The 19556-nt window shown below is 37.4% G+C and overlaps 1 protein-coding gene across 1 annotated transcript in view; it reads right to left on the bottom strand.

Annotated features, from left to right (window-relative positions):
- The window catches only part of ALMS1 (ALMS1 centrosome and basal body associated protein), a 303819-nt gene that overhangs the window by 62328 nt on the left and 221935 nt on the right, over positions 1-19556 (bottom strand). The window contains exon 17 of the mRNA XM_042782512.1: positions 7954-9116. Coding sequence (XP_042638446.1) covers positions 7954-9116 — 1163 coding nt within the window. The remainder of the gene's footprint in view (positions 1-7953; positions 9117-19556) is intronic.

The following is a 19556-nucleotide window of genomic DNA, read 5'->3' as shown; positions in this document are numbered from 1 at the left end:
CACCCTTCCAAGAGACAAGCAATTATGAGATCCAGACTCACATGTGACACAGATGTTAGAAGTAACTAACATAGAATTTAACTGATTAATATTAGAGGCTTTAATGCAATCAGTAGACAACATTGTTTCCCATAAGGTAGGTAATTTCAGCAGAGAGAAATAATAATAAAGCCGTAAATGGAAATGCTAGAAATGTAAAAGACCTCTGCTGCAAAAGACCTCTTTCAACTGCTGAAGAGCATGAGGTCTCCTTGAAGACTAAAATGTGCTGTTACCTAAGCCATGGTATTTTCAATTGTCTCTTATGCATGCGAGAGCGGGACAATGAATAAGGAAGACTGAAGAAGAGTTGATGCTTTTGTGGTGTTGGAAAACAATGTTAAGAGTACCAATGGTCTGCTAAAAAGACTAACAAATCTGTTCGGAAGGAAGTGCAGCTGGAATGTTCCCTGGAAGCGAGAATGGCCAGACTTCGTCTCACCTACTTTGGTCATGTTTTCAGAAGGAACCATTCCCTGGAGAAGGATATCATGCTTGGTAAAGTGGGGGGTCAACAAAGAAGGGGAAGGCCCTCACGAGATGGACTGACACAGTGGCTGCAACAATTGGCTCAGGTATAGCAAGAATCGTGAGGCTGGCCCAGGACCGGGCAGTGTTTCATTCTGCTGTGCATAGGGTCACTATGAGTTGGAGACTTGACAGCACCTAACAACAACAGAAATGTAAAATACAGTAACAAACATGAATTTCTTCCCATTAGCCCATCAGTGGATAAACAGAGGTGAGGAAAGAAATCAGTACGCCTGAACACAGATCAACAGAAATTTCTCAAATTGAAACATTAAAGTTAAAAAAATGGGGGGCATACAGCATTCAAGAGTTGTGGGTCAATATCAATTGTCTAATATGCACAAAGTTAGAACCTCTGAGAAGAGAGAACAAGGCAGAAGAAATATTTGAAGAAACAATGTCTTAGAATTTTCCAAAATTAATGATAACAAACCACACATGCAAGAAGTTAGCAAACACCAAGAGGATAAATTCCATCCTACTCAAACCCACAAGATAACATATTCAGATTGCTCAAAACAAAAGACAAGGAGAAAACATGAATATTTATCTTGAATGCAGTAAAAAAATAAAGACAAGGGTAGGGGGGGTCCCTGGGTGGTACAAACAATTAATATATTCTGCTGTGAACTGGAAATTGGAGGGTTCAGCCCACTCAGAGGCACCACCTTGGAAGACAGGCCTGGAGATCTACTTCTAAGAATCAATCCCTGAGAACTCCATGGAGCAGGGCTGTGTTCTGACATACAGAGGACTCCCAGGAGTGGGCACTGACTTCATGGCAACAGGGTAAAAAGCAGAGGAAGAATAATAAAAATGACAGCAGGCTTCTTATCAAAAAACCATGCAAAATACAAGGTAATACAGTGACATCTTTAAAGTGTTAAAAGAAAAATATGTATCATTGCTGCCAACCTAATCTAAAAGAATGGTAAGGAAACCTGAATCTACTTAAAGAAATGTAAGAGCACTGAAAATGGCATAACTGAAGACAAAGTGACATTCATTTTCCTCTAATTTTTAAATTGCTATAAAAGATACCTGTCAAAAGAGAAACAGTAGCAATGTATTGCTAAGTATAAATGAAATGTACAAATAAAAATAGAATAAGGAATGAAAAGAAGAAATAGGGAATATACTATTTGAGAGTCTTTACACTACAAGTGAAGTGGTGTATTATTTGAAGGTAGACTCTAATTAAAGATATACATATAAAAGTATTTATAAACTCTAGAATAATGACTAAAATATACAAGATATGAACCAAAAAAGGAGAAAAAACAAAATGATAAATACTGCTCAATTAACATATGAGAAGGCAGATGAAGAACAGAAAATAGCTGTACTCACAGGAAAATTCATGGCTTTTGTTACTAAGTTATAAAAAATTAATATAAATGATTCATGCATTTAACTCAAGAATAAAATAACCAAAGAAAAATGAACCAGATATTAATGAATTAGAAAATAAAATATTAATACAAATGATACACCTAGGATCCATTCTTAAAAAAAAATTTAAGTCAACCATTAGATTTTCGTGACAGTGAAGTAGCAGCATAACAAACAGAAATATATGAAATTAGGAATGAATGAGAAACTAGACAAAGAGGGAAAAAATCAAAAAGGATTTAAAAGATGTTTTACAAACAATGTTAAATGCTTAAAACTTGGCTAAAATAGATAATTTCCTAGGAAAATATAATTTATCAATATTGACCTGAGGAAATGTTAAACATGGAGCTACCACATGACCCAACAATTCTACTCAAAGGTATTTAAGAGAAATTAAAACATAGGTTTACACAAAAATTTGGACATGAATATCCAAAGCACTATTCAGAGTAGCCAAAAGGTGGAAACATCCAAATATACAACTGATGAACAGACAAAACGTTGTGTCATCCATACAATGGGATATTACTGAGCCATGAAAAGGAATGAACAGATACCTGTTACAACTTTGAAATCATTATGCTAAGTCAAAGAAGCCAGCGACAAAACACCCCGTGTATGATTCCACTTATTAAAAATGTCCAGAATACACAATCCAGAGAAAGTAGACTGGGGTTTGCCTAGGGTTTGGAAGGTGGGGGAAATTGGGGACTGATTGCTAGTAAGTACAGGGTTTCTTCTTGGGGTTTTGAAAATGCTTCAAAATCGCGACGATGGCTGCACAACTCTGAATATACCAAAAATCATTTAATTGTACACTTCAAATCAGTAAGTTAAATGGCATATATCTCAGGAGCTCTGGTAGCATATTGCCTAAGGCACTTGACTGCTAACCAAAAGGCTGGCAGTTCAAACCCACCAGCCACTCCTCGGAAGGAAGGTTGGGCAATCTACTTCTGTAGTGATACTGCCTCAGAAACCCAAGAAGGGGTTGGCTATGAGTCGGGTCTGACTTGATGGCACATAACAGCAACAACAACAACGTAACTGTATCTCAGTCATTCACTGAAGCGTTATTTACATATACTAAAAAAACCTTAAAATAATGAGTATTTTTTAATCCATTGGAACACGGTTAAGTAATTCATGGGATAACCATTCACTGGAATACATAGCAGCTAAAAAAATGAGGTAAATGTATGTGTAAGATCATGGAAAGACAAATCAAGATAAAATGTTAAATAAAAAAAGTTGTAAAACAACATGATCCCACAATGTGGAACAAAACTCAAAATCATTTGGAAAAAAAAAGGGGGGTGGGGGACGACCAGGTTTGCTGGTCTGATAGAGCCTGGTGGAACCACTGAGACTATGGCCCCTAGGTGCCCGTCAGGTCTGGAATTGAACGCACACCTGTGGCTTCCAGCCAAACAAAAGACAGGAATATGAGTTGAACATTTACCTCAGGTAGATACACTCCTTGGAGAGAACAATCATGGGAGAAAGAAGGGCTGCTTATACACAGGGAGACAGCTCAGGGGGCAGGAGTGCATGGAGGGATGGACACAGAGAAGAGGTAACTATCGGGAGGAAGTGGGAGGGGAGCTGTTGCATTGGGGTAAATTGTAGTCAATGTCATGAGACAAAGTGTATGTGAACTGCTGAATGGAAAGTGAATTTCACTCTGTAAACTTTCACCCAAATCACAATAAAGAAAAAAACAACCCAAAAACAGTATGATCCCATTTTGATAAGTGTTACAGTATTACAGGGATGGACAGATATAAATAAATGAAAAGATATCTAAGGCTATTTTCACACAGTAGAATTGAAGATGACCATTTATCTTAGGGTGCCTGGGATAATTTCATTTTATGTCTTTGTCCTGTCCTAACTTTTAACTGCAACTCCTTTCATCCTCAAGTTCCAATTTAGACGACACATTTTTATGATCACTAATTATTAGGGCTATGGTAGTGTAGTGCTTAAGGCACTTGACTGCTAACCAGAAGGCTGGTGGTTCAAACCCACCAGCCACTCCTCGGAAGGAAGATGGGGCAATCTACTTCCGTAGTGATACTGCCTTGGAAACCCAAGGAGAGGTCACTATGAGTCGGGTCCGACTCAAGGGCACATAACAACAACATTAGGGCTTTCCTGATACTTTAAAAAATTTTGCATCAGGCTGTGAAACCAATCAAATATGCTGAACTGTTGTGAGTAAAATGAATCTGCTTTGTAAATTTGCACCCAGGCCACAATTAAAAAAAAAAAAAAATTTGTATCAATATTCCACAAGGTATGTTTTATTTTAGAGTTGGGAAATAAAACTATATACCTCCAAATATTAAAAAACAAAACACAACAACAGTAGTGTTATTTTTAAAAGTAGGGTAGGGCATTAGCTAAGACCGGGTACTTTGGCTGTGTCAGATTTCTCATGAGACCCTAAGCATTTCAGTGCCTTTGTTTACATGGTTTTGTCTAGACTGTCAGCCTCCCACGTTTTTCATAGCTCCTGCTCCTTTATGTCTACGTTCAAGTATAACCATTTATGAATTCTTCCTCAATCTCCAACCTGCTAAAATAAATTCACAGCTTCCTCACCTGTGTTCACAGTACTTTGTTCATACCTTTATTATAAACCTATCCCAAGGTATGGTTTCCCCAATTAGACTGTGAGTTTCTTGAGAGTGGGAATCATTCATTTATCCATCTACCTAGTTCACAGTAAGGAGCTCTGATGGCACAGTGCCTAAGGCATCTGACTGCTAACCAGAAGGTTGGTGGTTCAAACTCACCAGCTTCTCCACGGAAGGAAGGCAATCTACTTCCATAAAGACTTATCGCCTCGGAAACCCAATGGGGGTCACTCGATGGCAATTAGTTTGGTTTGGTTTGAGTACATAGTAGAGGAAACATTCAATAAGTGTGTGTTCAATGAATAAAACAATTCTTTGTTTTGCTTATTTTCTTAACAACTCAGTATTCACTTACTGGGTTCAGAACTCCCAAAGCTCTTGAAACAATTTATATCAGCTCTTGGCATCAAGATCCTCTTCCCACTACAAGACTGAGTAACTACTGGTACCATTTAAAACTCATTCTATTCATTTTTTACTAGTTCTGTAGGCTTATCTCTATTGTCCTCTTCACCCAATACTTAAGAGAAGCCTCCTGGATACCTAATGGTATGGGTTAAATGCTTTTGTGCTTAGAAATACACCACTTCCAAATTTTACTACAAGATGACTGACAATGTCATTTTCATATGTGAATAAGAGCACATTATGAAGAATGCAGAGTGGTTCCTGAAAACTTGCTGCTTATAAAGAACTTATGCTTTAACACAACGGCAAAACTCAGGAGTCTTGCTTCCCATGAATCAGATGATTAATTTTCCTACTGAAGAAAACCAGAGTGTGTACTCTTCTTTTGTTAATTATGCCCCTAGCAATTGATACTTTGAGGGGATGCTGAATACATACCCTCCATAAACTCACCTATCCCCTTATTCCCATCTCTAGCTATAAAGAAGTATAAATATTCTCTTATGTGTGCATGCCATGATTTTATTACCAGGAATTAGCCTTTATAGACAACTGGCTCTGCTATTATTCACTAAAAAAGGACTAGGGCTCAACTACTTTCTAAACCGAAGATAATTTAGGTAGACATATTAAAATTTTAACTGTTTTACAACTAACAATCCTAAACAGCAATTTAATTAAGTGCAACCAATTTATACTGCAGAATTATCAGAAGTTAAACTGCACAAAGTAAGATTTTATGTGGGTGCTTTCCTGAGACTTATTTTATGGCTAAGATGAAGGTTTAAAGCATTTCTGGAGACAAACTAATAGTGGCCAAACTTTAAACACACTGCCTTCTGAAGAAAAACCTGATGCTACATGTTATGCTTCCTGGGTCATCTGTGGATGCTTCTATTTAAGCATCTATTTCAACAAGGACCCTCAACTTCAAAATAAGGTATCACTGCTACTCCCAGGGCATTCCAGGCACTTGCCACTGTCATTTAACCATCCAAAGCTAAACTATGGGAAATAATACTTAGGGTAAATTGTCTAAACATCTAATTCCTTTCCTCTAGACCAGTTGTGTCTAAATTTTTTGACTATGTAATCCTATTGACAAAGTATTTTTGAGCACAAGTTGCTAAAACAGATATTTATTTATAAATTGCTACTACTATACTCGTATATGGGAGCTATGGTGGCGTAGTGCCTAAGGCATTTGACTGCTAACCAGAAGGCTGGCAGTTCAAACCCACCAGCCACTCCTTGGAAGGAAGGTTGGGCAATCTACTTCTGTAGTGGTACCTTCTCAGAAACCCAAGGAGCGGTTGCATGAGTTGGATCCGACTTGACGGCAGTGAGTTTGGTTTTGTACTTGTATATTATAATACATACACTAACGTACAAATTTTGAAACTCTACCCACTGCCACTGAGTCAAATCCCAATTCACATAGACCCTATAGGACAGAGCAGAACAGCTCCATAGGGTTACCAGGGCTGTAAATCTTTACAGAAGCAGACTGCCTCATATTTCTCCCATGGGTTCAAACTGCCAAACTTTTGGTTAGCAGCCAATGCTTTAACCACTGCTCCATCAGTTCTTATAAATTTTACAATTTTATGGATTTTAACTTGGAGAAAAATGAAATTCTAGTATTTTTCTTTCTACCCTCCAATGGATTATTTTGTAAGCATTCTTCTTTGGAGAGGACATTTATAGGCACTCTCCATTTTATTACTGGTGAAGGCAACTGTTTGCATTTGTTGACCCCTGAAAACTGCCTTTTACTGAACTTCTGAAACTGAGAAATGTTATAATAGCCTCATGGGGGTTATTACTGAACCTATTGTAGGTAGCGTAGTGCCTAAAGCACTTGACTGCTAAGCAGGCGGCTGGTGGTTCAAACCCACCAGGCACTCCTCAGAAGGAAGATGGGACAATCTACTTCTGTAGAGATATCACCTTAGAAACTCAAGGAGGGGTCGCTATGAGTTGGATTCAACTCAATGGCACTTAACGACGACTGTAAGGCTGCTGTTGAGGACTCTCTGTTATAATGCAGTGCCTTCTTTATAAGGACACAGAGAAACTTCTTAGATTTTAGTACCAGAAATATCTGTAATGCTTCTGAAAATTTATATTTATTTTTTTTATATTACTGACTCATGTTGTTAGGTGCTGTTAGTTTTGACTCATAGCGACCTCATGTGAGAGCAGAAGTAATTGCCCAGGTTTTCCAGGCTGTACTCTTGTGGCAGCAGATTGCCAGGTCTTTCTCCTGTGGAACCATTGGGTGGGTATGAACCACCAACCTCATGTAATTGACCACAAATTTCTAGCAACACTAACTGCAGGAAAATACAAAGCCAATTTGTGTCCACTTCTAGTAAGTATATCCACAAGGTATATTTATCTTCCCTTTGGCTTCAACTTGTTTTTCCTTCCATCACACAATTCATTTATTTTTTAAATCATGTAGCTCACTCATGGTTTCATTTTAATTTTCTATTACTCTCATTTCTTCATCTACTTTTTAAAAAATCAAACTGTATTATTTGTATGCTATATGTATGAATGAAGGTGTTTTAAAAGTATTTCAAATATCTCTTGAAAGACAGGGAAGAATGAATAAAGAAAAAAAAGAAGCAATTATAGTACAGAATGGAGGTCATTTTAAACTTGAAGCTCCCCTGTGCCAGCAATACTGTATATTCTGAAGCATTTAGCAGCAAAGCCCTTCATCCAAAGAGTAATTCGAAAATGGGCGTTGATGAAAAGAATGACAACTCACAATAGCGCTGTACTACACTTTCTCACTCTTTTCCAGTTGGTTAATAAATGTTATAGTGAAGAAAGGGCAAGTGGCTTTTTTTCACCTGTGTGCAAAGCTTAACTAAAAAGTCCATGAAAAGGGCAGTCACATTGCCAGATGGAATTTGTAGCCATGTACCTGGATGTTTTTCCTTCTGGTGTGCTCAGCAGTCATATGGAAATGACCTGTGTTCACTGCTTTCTTGCTCAGCTTGCACCGCTTCTCAAGGCATCTCCTTTGTTGGTTGGTGATACTGCTATATAATTTAATTTGCCTAGGTGACAAACATACTCTTTCATGGCCAAAAGCTTGAATCAATCGGGCAGTGTCAATGGTGGAAATGGAGCTGCTCCTCTCATGCAAGGCCACCTCTTTATCTGTTTGGGTCAGACCCTCTGATTCCACAGGAGAAGTAGTGGTGGAAAAGATGTTGGTAGCAGTATCTGTGAGCAGCTCACTCTCCTCTGAAGGGCAAGAATATGAAGAAGTGTTACTTAAATAATTAAAACCTGGCTGTTTTCTCAGGATATACTTATTAAATTTAATATGCTCAAATTTAATCTGATTTGGTCCCCCAGCTTGATGAGTAGACAGTATGTCGCCTTTTTTAAGATCTTCCATGTTTCTGTGGCATTTCTCTAGGCCTTTATACCTCTTCTTTTTCTGAAGTTTGTTTTTCTGCTGTTGCTGTCTACTGTTCCATTCCTGAACAACTTGCTCCTCTCTGCTATCATCATGTGTACTTTCAGAGGCCTGGAGAGAATGTGTGATGGGATTCTGAAGAAGTTTAGCCAATCGATCAAGTCGCTCCACCAAGGAGAGTTCTTTCTTGTCACCAAACTCAGGTTTCTGTTGTCTCTGTTGTTCCTGATACCTGTTCCAGAGTTCATTCAAACTCGCAGTGCCCTGAGTTGTTGACCCCGGGGTGACCTTATAATCCCTTTTCAGATCAGTGATTTCTCTGTTATATTTCAGGTGATCTCTAGGCTGACTTTTAGCAGTATGCATCACTTCTTTGTTTCCCAAATTTACATTGATGCGGAGGCTCTCTATCCTGGTATAATCCATCTTAGTTTTGTCCACACTTTGATAAGGAGGAGAAAGGCAAGACAGTTCTTTATGCTTGTCTGGGTGATGCTGAAAGAAATCTTTCCAAGAATGCCTCATGAAAACACCCCTTCCCAATGACTCATGACAAAAATCTTGATCACTTGGTAGGTGCACTGGATGATGAAAGTAAAACTGGGCTGACCTGAAGACAGAATGGGTAGTATTTTCAAATTCTGAATGACATCTAGATTCTGAAAAGCAGAAAAAGAAAAAATAGATTACTGAAAATCTTTAACATGTTTGCATTCCCTTTAGGAATACTATTCACACTTAGTTCTTTACATATACAACAAAGGTTGAAGGAAAGAATAGCTTATACAAACTTCCAGAAAACTCTTGGCCTGCACAAAAGTTTCATGTCCTGTGCTTGACAGCTGGAAAGCACGGTAAAAGTTTAAGGGGTTCGGGGCTGGACTCTGCCCATGAATGGCTTTGTGACCTCAAAGAAGCCACTTGAGTTCATAATAGCAGCTACTGTGTATTTACTGTCTGCTGTGTGGGAACTATGACATGTGTTCTCTATCTGCTTTTTTCTTTTTTAAATCTAATCCTGGTAAAACTCTGAAATAGTTTTTGTCAACTGCATTTGCAGCTAAGAAACTTCAGATCATTTTCATTAGCAGCAATTAAGTGGATGGGATTAAAAAACAAACAACTCTTTATGTTTAAGAACATTTTCAAATTCCTTTCCTGGGAACCATTTCACTTTTGGACAGTCATCACATCAGAAAAGTTATTTTTAGATGTAATAACATCTTACAATCACCTAACTGTGACTCTAATAGGGAATTAATATACTTTCTTGGAGTTCTAAGTCATGTGTGGAGCTCTGGTAGTGTAGTGCCGAAGACAATTGACTGCTAATCAGAAGAATGGCAGTTCAAACCCACCAGCCACTTCTCGGAAGAAAGGCTGGACAATCTACTTACATAGTGATACCACCTCGGAAACCCAAAGAGGGGTCGCTATGAGTCGGGTCTGACTTGACAGCACATAACAACAACAAAATCATGTGTAGAAACACATGGTATACGTGCAATAAAATGCCACCTATAAACTATGAAATTCCTTTCACCAAACACTGTAGACTATTGGTAACTTGAGTTTTCATTCAATCTTCCAAGATTTTCTATGGCAACTGCAGAGTACCATGGGATACATAGGATTGGCTTGCTCTGCTTTCCCAAGTACCCAAGAGTCTATAGTATTTTATAATTATCTAGCAACATTTAAGAACTGAAAGGTTTTGTTCAGTTTCTATAGGTACTTGTTTAGCTTCTATAGCTACCACATTAAACAAATAAATAATTAAGTTATGTTAAGGGCTACAAAGGGCAAAAACAAAATGCTGTGAGAATAGCAGTTAGAAAAGGTCTCTCTGAGGAGGCTGAAATGTGAAGCAAAAATGAGAGCTAAACCAGAAAGATGGCAGGTGAAGAACATTCAGAGAAGAGGGACTGTCACGCTTAAAGGCCCTGGGGGAATCCTTACCCACCTCTGCCAGTCCACCTGCACCTACTCCCTTTTCAGATACAGGAGTATAATCATCCCTCCTCCTTTCTCTAAAGGAAAGTCCCTCCACTGGTGCTCTGGAGCCCAACTTATCTTCCTTTCAAGGTCTTGGTTCCTTTCTCTATGATCTCCTTCCTGTATCTTCAGACTCTCTCTCTTTACTGGGTAATTTCTTTCTTTTTTTATTTCTTCAACTTTTATTGTGCTTTGGGTGAAAGTTTACAGAGCACATTAGTTTTACAATAAACAATATATAAACATTTTGTTTCATGACATGCAACATTTTTCTCAACGAAACTGCACTCTTCCCACTTCTTCCCCAGGTTCCCTGTTTCCATTCGTCCTTCTTTCCTGCCTCCTGAACTTTGTTTTTGGCCAAATGCTGCCCTGTTGGTATGAACCATGTTCTTCACAGGTGTTACTGTTCACTTTATAGGCCTGTCTATTGCTTGGCTGAAAAGTTCCAGATTTGAAGAGTCTAAGGGCCATAGTCTCCAGGGTTCTACCAGTCCCTATCAGACCAGTAATTCTGGTCTTTTTTACTTTTTTGAATTTTGTCCTACATTTTTCTTCTACTCTGTTTTGGACCTTATATCATGAATATGATCAGCAGTTGGTACTGGTAGCCTGGCACCATCTTGTTCTGGTCTCAGGCTGGTGGAGGCTGTGGACTAATTGTTTCCTTGAGTCTTTGATTTTTTTCATTCTTCTTTGCTCCAGATAAGGAGACCAATTGTTGTACTTTAGATGGCTACTCGCTGGCTTTTAAAACCCCAGTTGCTACTCACCAAAGTAGGATGTACAACATTGTGTTTGTGGACTATGTTATGCCCTGAGACTATAGTCCTAAGCCTCTAAGCCCAATGACTCAGTCCCTCAAAGTGTTGGTTCTGGCTAGGAAATGTTTGTGTCTTTGCCCCTTGGATACTCTGCATACACATACACGGATATATTTGTAGCACATACAAATATGTATGTAGAAATATCCTCTGTCAAAGTTTTATTTAAACTCATGAGTACACTCCCACACACCATTCCACACCTGTTCAGCTTTCATATTTAGCTATGTAGCCATTCATAAATCACTCCATGTTATTACTGTTATTGGAGGACTGTGCATGCAATAGTATTTACCATTATTGCTTTTTACTCTTGTGTACCTCCCAGTTTCTTCCTTTGCCTTGGTCATGTTATGTTGACCTCCCTCTTATTTACATTGCCTTCCTCTTCACTCAAATTAATAAATGTCTATTTCCCTCTTCCTCCCTCTCATCTCTGGTAACTATCAAAACATATTTCTATGTATAAACTATTTCTTGATTTTTTTTTTTTTTTATTAGGATTTGGGTGAAGATTTACAGAGTAAATTCACTTTTCATACAGCAGTTCACTTATACTTTGTCTCATGTCATTGACCAAAATTTACAATGCAGCAGCTCCCCTCCCACTTCCTCCCCATAGTTATCTCCTCCCAGTGTCCATCCCTTCATACTCTTCTGCACCCTGAGAGGCCCATTGTCTGCCAACCCTGTATATGATCTTGGATACACTCTCCATTTAGACATACATAATTGTTTAGCTTGTTCACCCATCTATCCGTCCCTATACCCATGTTTGCTTTCATTGACAACTCAGTATTGTATTTGCAAAGGGGTTCAGATTTGTTGTTTGTACTGCCCATGTAACTCTCTCTGTCTTTCTCATCCTCAATGCTGCCATATTGGTCACTCACATTTGGTACATTGCCCTTCTCTTCACCCAAATCAATATTTATCTCTATCTATCTAACAGCATTCCCTCCCCTTCCCTCCCACCCCTGGTAACCAACAAAGAAAATGTCCTCCAATATATAAACCTTTCCTTAACTTTCACAATAACTATTTCTTGATTTTTAATAGTAGTGATCTCATACAATATTTATCCTTTTGTGATTGACTTATTTCACTCAGCAGAATGTCCTCCAGATTCATCTATGTAATAAGATGTTCGTGGATTTATCGTGATTCTTTAACATTGCATAGTACGGGCATACCTTGGAGATACTGCAGGTTTGGTTTCAGACCATCACAATAAAGTAACTACTGTAATAAAGTGAGTTACACTAATTTTTTGGTTTACCAGTACATATAAAAGTTATGTCTACACTATATTGTTGGCTATTAATTATGCAATAACATTATCAAAAAGTTTGAAGTATTTTGAAAATTACCAAAATGTGACACAGACACAAAGTGAGCACATGCTGTTGGAAAAATGGCACTGACAGAGTTGCCACAAACCTTCAATTTGTAAAAAAAAAAAAAAAAAAAAGAGCAGTATCTATAAAGTGCAATAAAGCAAAGTACAATAAAGAGGTATGACTGTAATCGACTGTGTAAATGTACCATAGTTTGTTTATCCACTCATCCATTATTGTGTACTTGTTTCCACCTTTTTGCTACTGTGAACAGTGCAGCATTGAACATGGGTATGCATTTATCTATTTGTGTCACAGCCTCTTACTGCTCTAGAATATATGCCTAGTAGTGGGGTTGCTGGATCATACACTATCTCTATTTAGAAGTTTTTAAGGAAGCATCAAATTATTTTCCACAGTGGTTGTATTATTTTATAATCTCACCAGCAGTATATGAAAGCCCCAATCTCTCCACACCCTCATCAGCGCTTTTTGTTTTTTGGCATTGTTTATTGTTGGGGGGATAATACCTTTCAAGCTATTTTCCTTAGAGCCTATTATCATCCTAAAATAATATGGATCAGATACTTCAGATTTTAACCAGGCCAACCCTTCTGCCCCTTTTTAGTTTCCAGTTGCCATTTTATTTCTTGTGTAATTTATTTATGAACATTTTATTGTGGTTGGGGTGAAAGTTTACAGAGCAAAGTTTAGTTTCTCATTCAACAATTTATTCTATACATTTTTGTTTTATATCATTATAGCTTCAATCTCCTCAATGTAATAGCACTCATTCCACTTTCTCTATGGGTTCCCTGTTTCCATTCAGCCATCTTTCTTGCCCCTTCCTGCCTTCTGAACCTCTTCTTCAGGCAAATGCTGCCCTTTTGGTCTTGGATGGTTAATTGTTCTGGGGCCCATGTCTTCATGGCTGTTACTGTTCACTTTATAGGCCTGTCGATTGTTGGGAGGAAAGGTGGTCTCCAGGTGGGTTCAGTTCCAGGTTTGAACAATGTCTAAGGGAGCTCTGGTAGCATAGTGCCTAAAGTATCTGACTGCTAACCAGAAGGCTGGTGGTTCAAATCCACCAGCCACTCCTCGGAAGGAAGGTTGGGCAATCTACTTCCATAGTGATACTGCCTCGGAAACCCAAGGAGGGGTTGCTATGAGTTGGGTCCGACTTGAGGGCACATAACAACAACAACAACAAAAACAACAACAAAAAGGGCCATAGTCTCAGGGGTTTCACTGTTCTCTGTAAGACCAGTAAGTCTGGCCTACTTTATGATTTTGAATTTTGTTCTACATTTTCTCCCACTCTGTCCAGAATTTGTTATTGTGATCCTGATCAGAGTGGTCAGTAGTGGCAACTAGGCACCATCCAGTTGTTCTGGTTTCAGGCAAGCGGAGGCTGTGGTTCTTGTGGTCCATTAGTCTTTTGACTAACTGTTTCACTGATGTGGTGATATTCTTCATTCTATTTTGCTCCAGATGGGAAGAGACCAATAGTTGCATCTTAGATGGCTACATGTTAATTTATTTTGATCTTATCTTCAACTTTTCAAAAGTGTCAGTCACATGAGATATGTAGAAGAAATCTCTGTTTTATTCCTGGTGGCCTCCCTCTATCCTTCGGCCCCAGTCTGAGTGCACTGCACTCTAAGCTTGCTGCAGAGCTGTCATACTAAGTTTTGCCTTCACTTCTCTACTTTAGTTAGATCTATTATTTTCTGGATTTTTTTTTTTTTTCTTTTTGATTTTCACCTTCATTTTCTGGAGCATTTCTTCATATACATTCTTAATAAAGGGCATGCAGAGGGTAAGCTTTCTGAATCCTTACGTTTCCAAGAATGACTAATACTGCCCACATACTTATTTGTATTTGTTATTTCACTGGGTATAGTTTTAAAATTATTGTTCAGAAATTTAAAGATCTTGCTTCATTCTTCTCTAGTATCTACTGTTGCTGATGAGAAGCCTGATGCAAATTTCCTTATAAAGGACTTCTGTTTTCTTGTTGGAAGATTTTTTAAAAAAAATCTATAATAAAGTAGACCTCTCCCTATTTATTCTGCTGAGCTTTAAGTACCCATAACCATTGCTGTCAAGTCAGTTCCAACTCATAGTGACCCTGTAGGACAGAGTAAAACCGCTCATAGAGTTTCCATGGCTGTAATGTATCTAGAAGCAGACTGCCACATCTTTTTTCCACGGAACCACTGGGTAGGTTTGAACTGCTGACTTTTTGGTTAGTAGCCGAACATACAGGCCCCTTCAATGAGAAGACTCACATCTCTTTTCAGTGTCAAAAAAATTTTCTGGTATTATTTCCTTGATAATTCCCTCTCTTTTCTTATTTACTCTTTCTGATACTCCTTTAGAAAGAATGCTAGGTCTCTTGAAATGGTCCTGAGTATTATTTCTTCTTGTCTCTCTGTCATTTTATTCTACATTCTGAGTTCTTTTCTTAATTTTTCTCTCCACTTGACAATAAAAATTATACAGTCCTTTCAGTGCACGTGAAACATTCTCCAGGATAAACCATATTCTCGGCCATATAACAAACCTCAAAGAATTTAACAGACTGAAATCATACAAAGTTATGTTTCTAACTGCAATGGAATGAAATTAGAAATCAATAGCAGGAAAAATCTGGAGAAGTCATGAATATATGGAAATTAAATAACACACTCCTAAGTAGCCAATATGTAAAAGAAAAAATCAAAAAGGAAACCACAAAACACTTTGAGGTAAGTGAAAATGACACAATACCAAAATGTATGGGATACAGATAAAAGAGGTTAGAGAATTTATTGACATAAGAAAGAAGAAAGGTATCAAATCAATAATCTATCCTTCTACCTTAAGAGTGTATAAATGGGCAAACTAAACCTAAAGCAAGCAAAAAGAAGGAAACAATAAAGATTACAGTAGAAATTAATGGAATACAGAATATGAAAGCCATAGAGAAAAATCAATGAAGTGAAAAGTTTTGTTTTTTTTTTGGGGGGGGGGGGAATCAAAACTGACAAACCTTTAGCTAGGGTGACTAAGAAAAAAAGAAAGTAGACTCAAATTAGCAGAATCAGAAATGAAAGAGGAAACATTACTAATGACTAGAAAAAAATAAAACGGATTATAAAGAAATATAATTAACAATTGGATGCCAACAAATTAGGTAACTTAGATAAAATGGACAAATTTCTAGAAAAACATGCCTACTGAAACTGACTCAAGAAGAAACAGAAAATAATACAGAAATAGAAATAAACTATAACAAATGAAGACATTGAATCAGTAACCAAAAATTACCCACAAGGAAAAGCTCAGACTCAGATAGTTTTACTGGTGAATTCTATCAAACATTTATAGAATATCATTATACATAAACATATCTATCATAATAAGGAGCTCTGCTGGCACAGTGTTTGAGCATCTGGTTGCTGATCAAAAGGTCCACATTCAGTAGCCACTCCATGGAAGAAAGATGTGGCAGCCTGATTCCATACTCTTTAGGGCAGTTCTACTCTGTCCTATAGGGTCACTATGAGTCAGTATCAACTCAATGGAAATGGGTAACATTATAAGGAATGGTAAAGCCTTCCTTTTAAGATCAAGAACAAAATAAGGATGTCCACTCACAACACATCTACTCAAATTTACACTTGATATTTTATCCAGGGCAACTGGGCAAGAAAAAGAAATAAAAGGTATCCTGATCAGAAAAAAATCAACTATATTTCTATACACTAGCAATAAACAACCCAAAAATGAAACTAAGGTAACAATCCCATTTACAATACTAGTGCCTAAGGCACTTGACTGCTAACCAGAAGGCTGGCGGTTCAAACCCACCAGCCACTCCTCGGAAGGAAGGTTGGGCAATCCTACTTCCGTAGTGATACTGCCTCGGAAACCCAAGGAGGGGTCGCTATGAGTCGGGGCCGACTAGACGGCACATAACAACAACAACAACAACAATTTCAATAAAGTGTAAAACTTACACTCTGAAAACTACAACACATTGTTGAAATAAATTGAAAAATGAATGAATGAGTAAATGGAACATCTCATGTTCATGAATCAGAAGACTTAATTGTTAAGATAGAGATACTACCAAACTGATCTACAAATTCAATGTAATCCCAATCAGATTCCCAGTTGACTTCTTTGTAGAAACTGACAAGCTGATTCTAAAATTCATATGGAATTGCAAGGGTAGTCAAAACAATCCTGAAAAAGAACAAAGTGAAGACACACACTTCCCCATTTTAAAACTTACTACAAAAATCAAGACAGCGCAGTACTGGCCCAGGGAAAAATAATGTAGATCAATGGAACAGAAATGAGAGTCCAAAAATAAATCTATACATCCAGGTCAAACAATTTTTGAGAAGGATGTAAAGATAATTCAATAATAAAAACAACCCAACTAAAAAATGGGCAAAAGATCTGAACAGACATTATTTCAAGGAAGATACACAAATAACTACATGAAGAGATACTTGGCATAATTAGTCATCAGAGAAATGAAAATCAAAACTATACTTATTAGCTAAATGACACACTGGCTCATAAAATACAGAAAATACTTGTGAGTATTATGCTACTTTAAAAATCATTTATCTGAGATAAAAACAGTCTACATACAAGTACTTTAAAACAAAGATGGTAAGGGGGCAGGGAAACTAGATTATTGGAAATGAGACAACCAGAAGGGAAATAATGAGGATGCTCTCGCATTGTGAAGAATGTAATAAATATCACTGAAGGATTTGTGTAGAAATTGTTGAACAAGAACCTAATCTGCTGTGTAAACTTTCACTGAAAACATAATTATTAAACAAAACAAAACAAAACACTGAAATGCTACTTCAGACCTACTAGGATCTCTAGAATCAAAACGTCAGATAACAATAAGTGTCAATGAGAACGTGGAGAAATATGAACCCTCATATTCTTCATGGGAATGTTTAGTAGTACAATGCTATGCAAAACACTTTGCCAATTCCTCAAATAATTAAACAGAGTTACCATAAACCAAACCCACTGCTACTGAGTTGATTCACACTCATAGCGAACTCCATTGGGTTTCTGAGGCAGTAAATCTTTACAGAAGTTGATTGCCCCGTCTTCCTTCTGTGGAGTGGCTGGTGGGTTTGAACCATCAACCTTCTGGTTAGCAGTCAAATGCTTCAGTCGCTGAACCACCAGAACTTCTTCTGAATGAGAGGTACCATATGAACCAGCAATTCTACTCCTTATATATGCAAGAGAAGTAAAACATATCTTCAGATATGTCGTTGCTGAACATTTTTTCCCAATCCATAGGTGCTCTTTTTACTCCTTTGGAGAAGTCTTTTGAAGCACATACAAATTTAATTTTTAGAAGGTCCCATTCATCTAATTTATCTTTTGCTGTTTGTGCATTTCGGGTTATGCTTGTCAGTCTATTTATGCCATAAATGAGGGCCCCTAAATTAATGTGCACTAGTGGCAAAGTTCAACAGGATAGAAAAGAACAAATGCTGGCGAGGATGTGGAGAGATTGGGACTCTCATACAATGCTGGTAGGACTGTAAAACGACACAGCCACTGTGGAAATTGGTATGGAGATGCCTTGAAAAGTTGGAAATAGAAATACCATTTGATCCAGCAATCACATTACTAGGTATATATCCTAAAGAAGCGAGAGCCAGGACAAAAACAGATATATGCACACCTATATTCACTGCAGCACTTTATAGGAGCAAAAAGATGGAAACAATCTAGGTATCCATCAACAGAAGAATGGATAACCAAACTGTGGTACATACACACAAATGAATACTACTACACAACACTAAAGAATAATGTACAATCTGCAGAACACTGCAGAAATTAGATAAACTTGGAGGACATTATGCTGAGTGAAATAAGTCAATCACAGAAGGACAAATAAGATATTAGTTCATTATTGTAAAAAAATCAAGGAAAGGTTTATATATGGAAGGAAACTTTCTTTGTTGGTTACTAGGGCTGGGAGGGGAAGGAGGCAACACACTGCAAAAAAAAAAATTATGTTCAAAAGAAAACTGTACATGAATGTTTATAATAGCATTATTCATAAACTAGAAACAATCCAAATGTCCATTAACTTATGAAGAAACAAGATGTGGTTTTATGGAATGTTATTTGAGCACATAATGCAATGAAGTTTCATATAAATATATGCTATAACTTAGACCTTGAGAATACGCTAAGTGAAAAAAGCCAGTCACAAAAGTTCACATATTATATGATTCTATTCACATGAAAGTCCACAGTAGGCAAGTCTATAGAGACAGAAAATGGATTAGCATTTGGGGAGGTTGAAGATAAAGGGAGGTAACAGCTAAAGGATATGGGTTTCTTTTCAAGGTGAGGAAAATGTTCTAAAATTGACTGTGTAATGGGTGCACATTATCTGTGAATACATTAAAAAAATAATCACTTAAACCATTGGATTTCATGATACATGAATTATATTTCCATAAAGATTTTTAGATATATCCACTAGATCAATCTCATTACTTGCATTATTCCAGATATTTTTAAAATCCCATCTATATAGTCTGTCATGAGCTAAGTATTTTCAAGTTCCCTACTGATGTTGCTGTTATTTGTCGTTGAGTCAGCCCCGACACATAGTGACTCCTCCTTGGGTTTCCGAGACAGTATCACTATGGAAGTAGGATTGCCCAACCCTACTACTCCTCTCCATTTTCTTCCTGAAAATTTAATTTAATTTCTATTATTTATGGTCTTTGATTCCCTTCTCTCACTCTCACTTCAAGCAAATTCTCATTTCTTCTTTCCTCCTAAGCATTGTACTGGACCTTCCCTAACAATATACCATAAGAGTTGTTTTCATGTAAGTCCATATCTTTATTCTTTTTTTAGGCAACACACACTTTTTTTTTTT

The sequence above is a fragment of the Orycteropus afer genome, unplaced genomic scaffold, assembly GCF_000298275.1.
Source record: "Orycteropus afer afer isolate SDZICR_OR568_19922 unplaced genomic scaffold, OryAfe1.0 scaffold00354, whole genome shotgun sequence".
Classification (NCBI taxonomy): domain Eukaryota; kingdom Metazoa; phylum Chordata; class Mammalia; order Tubulidentata; family Orycteropodidae; genus Orycteropus; species Orycteropus afer.
Note: the sequence above shows the minus strand (reverse complement) of the source record. Positions and strands in the feature narration are given on the sequence as shown.